At 42.0% G+C, this 3,963-nt stretch overlaps 1 protein-coding gene across 1 annotated transcript; it reads right to left on the bottom strand.

Annotated features, from left to right (window-relative positions):
• Positions 1–1,313: 1,313 nt before the first annotated feature.
• Positions 1,314–3,183, bottom strand: LOC132700984 (protein fork head). Its single transcript, XM_060668592.1, has one exon. It carries the CDS (start codon positions 2,995–2,997, stop codon positions 1,714–1,716), a length of 1,284 nt encoding a protein of 427 aa, XP_060524575.1. The 5' UTR covers positions 2,998–3,183; the 3' UTR covers positions 1,314–1,713.
• Positions 3,184–3,963: the final 780 nt, after the last annotated feature.

Here is a 3,963-nt window from a genome sequence, read left to right as displayed (position 1 = left end):
TAATCTATATTCATGAAGCAGTAAGAATTTTAGCAATAACAAAATCACGAAGTTATAATAAAACTAACGAATTTCATTCAAATTGGAATAAAACCAAACGCCCAATAAAAGATGTCGAACATTTATTATAAGATAAAATTTATTTTACATAAATTATGTATATCTTTTACGAATATGTACAAACATTTAAGTTCACGATTGCACACTTTCTTATAATGTATATATTTTTTATACTCGACACGTAGATCGGAAACATCACCATATGTTTATTAGGTATTAAAATGTACGCGTAGAGTATAGAGTTACTTTTATTTTTCGGACAAATTATAATAATACTTGTTTTTTAAATTCATTTTCAGTTTATTTTTAATTAGAAATGTATATTAATTATTGACAATAGTATTCCTACTGTGACCTTCATGAAAGTGCAATAGGATAGCTTTATTACGACCAATATCGACATGCTCTGGTTTGTTACGTGTTTTTTTTTCTCTCAATCACTCGCTCAATGATTTATACCCAAATGAAAGCTCGATATAGTTAACTAGAATGCCCATGAATTGTTAAAGGCATCAAAGTAATGTACATTCATGAAGGATCAAGAATTTTAGCAATAAGAAAATCATAATCACTTTTTGTAGCGAAGGTATAATGAAACTAACCAATTTCATATATTTTGTTAAAGTCGAAAATTCTAAAAAAACTATTTTGAATTAAACGGAAGGGAACTTTAATAATTTGCAGTGGTTATAAAAGACTCAATTTGCATACACTAAATTGGAATAAAAACAGACCAGGAATAAAAGATATCGAACATTTATTATAAGATAAAATTTATTTTACATAAATTATGTATATCTTTTACGAATATGTACAAACATTTAAGTCCACGATTGCACACTTTCTTATAATGTATATATTTTTTTATACTCGACACGTAGATCGGGAACATCACAATATATTTATTTTGAATTAAAATGTACGCCGTAATTATAGAGTTAATTTTATTTTTCTGAAAAAATATAATAAAAGTTGTTTTTTAAAATTCATTTTCAGTTTATTGTTAATTAGGAATGTATAATAATGTATGATAATTATTAATATAATTAATATCGGCAATTTCTGGTTTGTTACGTGTTTTTTTTTTCTCAATCACTTACCGGATGATTTATACCCAAATGAAAGCTCGATATGTAATCTATATTCATGAAGCAGTAAGAATTTTAGCAATAACAAAATCACGAAGTTATAATAAAACTAACGAATTTCATTCAAATTGGAATAAAACCAAACGCCCAATAAAAGATGTCGAACATTTATTATAAGATAAAAATTATTTTACATAAATTATTTATATCTTTTACGAATATGTACAAACACTTTTAGTTCACGGTTGTACATTTCCTTATAATATATATATTTTTTATACTTCGACCGTCGACAAGTATATCGGGAACATCACAATATATTCATTAAAAATTAAAATGTACAGCGTAATTACAGAATGTACATTCGTTTCTATACACTCGCTTCGCTTTCGAGCGGAGATACAGAAGCTGTAGATCACGACGCGTCTAAAATGCGAACCCACTTTAGCAGAAAAGCGTACAGATCGATCGGTGAATGAGATTTTCGAAAAACCACCAAGACTATGTACAAAACGATTCGAATATTCGAGGTCACGAAGGATCGCTTCTAAGCCAGAGGATACTGTCACAAACTCGTGGTCCCCGTCGCCGTGTGATACAACGAAGAACTGTTGTAATAGTCGTTCCCCAGGGACGTGTGAGAATGTATCGCGTTCGGAAGGGGACTCAGCGTGTTGTATCCGTACTGCATGTCGTACATCTTGATGTCCGACTTGCTCTCGTTGGGCAGCAGCCTCGTTATCGAGAACGGATGATTCGAGGGAGTGTAACCCGCCGGCTCCTGCTTCAGGTGATGGCTCATCGAGCCGTGGTGCAACATGGCCTGGTGCTCACTCAACGCCAGGTGGTTGCTGCGGTTCAGCATCGCCGAGATCTCCTCGTGCGACATGTTCTGGTGGTGGTGCTGCTGATGCATGTTCAAATCGTTCGAGTGCAGTAAGTTCATCTGGTCGACGTCGAGCTTCGCCGGGTGGATGTTCATCATCGAGCTCAGGTGATTCTCGGGCGTCTTCTCCAAATGGTGCCCCTTGTCTTCGCCGTGCAGCGGGGTCTTCTTTCCCGAGCTGTTGCTGTTGTCCATCGTGTGCGACGGGCTTTTATGCGACTGCCTGATGATCTCCTTCTTTTCGTCTTTGAAGCGCTTCTGGCGCCGCAGGTAGCAGCCGTTTTCGAACATGTTGCCTGAGTCCGGATGGAGGCTCCAGAAGGAGCCCTTTCCCGGCTTGTCGGGGGTGCGGGGCACCTTCACGAAGCAGTCGTTGAACGACAACGAGTGCCTGATGGAATTTTGCCAGCGCTGCTGGTTCTGGCGGTAAAACGGAAACAAGTCCATGATGAACTGGTAGATCTCGGACAACGTGAGCATCTTCTGCGGGCTGTTCTGGATCGCCATCGTGATCAGCGAGATGTACGAATATGGCGGCTTCGCGTGGGTGTAGGACCGCCGGTAGGTTTTATCCGCTCTGGCCCTCTGCAAAGCGGAGTTGGGGGAGGTATCTCCTCCGCCGAGATCTCCGCGACCGATTTGCGGGTACGCGTTATTGATACCCGACATCGTGGTGCCCATACAAGATGCCATGTTGGTGATGGGCGAACCGATGGCGGTGTAGCCTAGCTGGGGGGACTCGTTGATGCCCTGCTGCTGGATCCGCGGGTTCATCGACATGTTATTCGACATGTCGCCCGTTAACATTCCAGACCCGAACATCGGGGTCTGCGGGGAACAGTTCATCCGGGCCATGGGCACGCACGACATCGAATTCATAGAGTACGTGGTCGGCGTCATCGGAGTCATAGCGTTGGCCGACGTAGCCATGCTCACGTCCGGGTACAACTTTTGCGCGAGCATTTTTTCCGTCCGCACTTAAAACATGGCCGTATTATCGCCCGCACCGATCGATTCGATCTTAACTCGTCGCCGGAGGTTTTGTTTCATTGTTTACATCACGAACGGTTTCACAAACAAGTTAACACTTTGGGTATTCCAAACCGGCACTGATTGGAAAAACAAATACTCCTCGCTGCCTGTTTACTTAGATACTACAAGCCCGACGTGAAGTACCGAGAGCTTTAGGTAGTCAAATACCGAACAGCGAGGGGAGGGCGATCGTCATGGCGACGGCGCGCCCAATACGCGGCCACGGACTGACGTCGCCATGGCAACGGTCGCTCGCGACTCGCCGCCGGTTGGCCGGGCCGCCGCGGGTAGCGCGCCCCGCCTCCCGACGTTATAACGCCACCGTCGTCGGTCTCGAGAACTAACGTTTAATTCGACGACGCGTGCAGCGAGCGCCTCGATTCTCGGAAAAGTTTTTGTTCTTGTTTTCGAGTTCGCAACGCTTGCAAGTGCCGCGCGAGTTAACGCGTGCAAGTAAGTAAAAAAAGCGGACGGCGAGGTAATTTGCTCACCAAAGTGATTCGTTGTCGTTACGGGGAAGTTGTTTATCCGACGGAGCAGGAACCTCAGAGCGGATGAGAAAGTAATATCTGTACTACTCATCGACGAGTCAAGTACGAGTGACGGATGTTTAGGTTTTTCTGATGAAGCTCAGCGATAGACGAGAGTCAGCGAGTGGTATTATGGGTTTTCCGCAAAACAAAATCGAGTAAACGTTCCACATATTCAGTTCGATTGATTTCCGACGCACTGCAAACCTCTTTTTAAAGTAATACTTTCAAATTCCCTAATAACACGAAAGTATCCATCATAAATTAATTTATTTGCAAAGGTATTCACAGATCGCGGTAAATAATAAAACACAAATCATGAAAATCGTGCTTGAATCAAATGTAGGACCTCTAAACGAAGAAACCA

Source organism: Cylas formicarius, unplaced genomic scaffold (assembly GCF_029955315.1).
Source record: "Cylas formicarius isolate icCylForm1 unplaced genomic scaffold, icCylForm1.1 PGA_scaffold_10__41_contigs__length_53128322, whole genome shotgun sequence".
NCBI classification, from domain to species: domain Eukaryota; kingdom Metazoa; phylum Arthropoda; class Insecta; order Coleoptera; family Brentidae; genus Cylas; species Cylas formicarius.
This window is presented reverse-complemented; position numbering and strand designations above follow the sequence as displayed.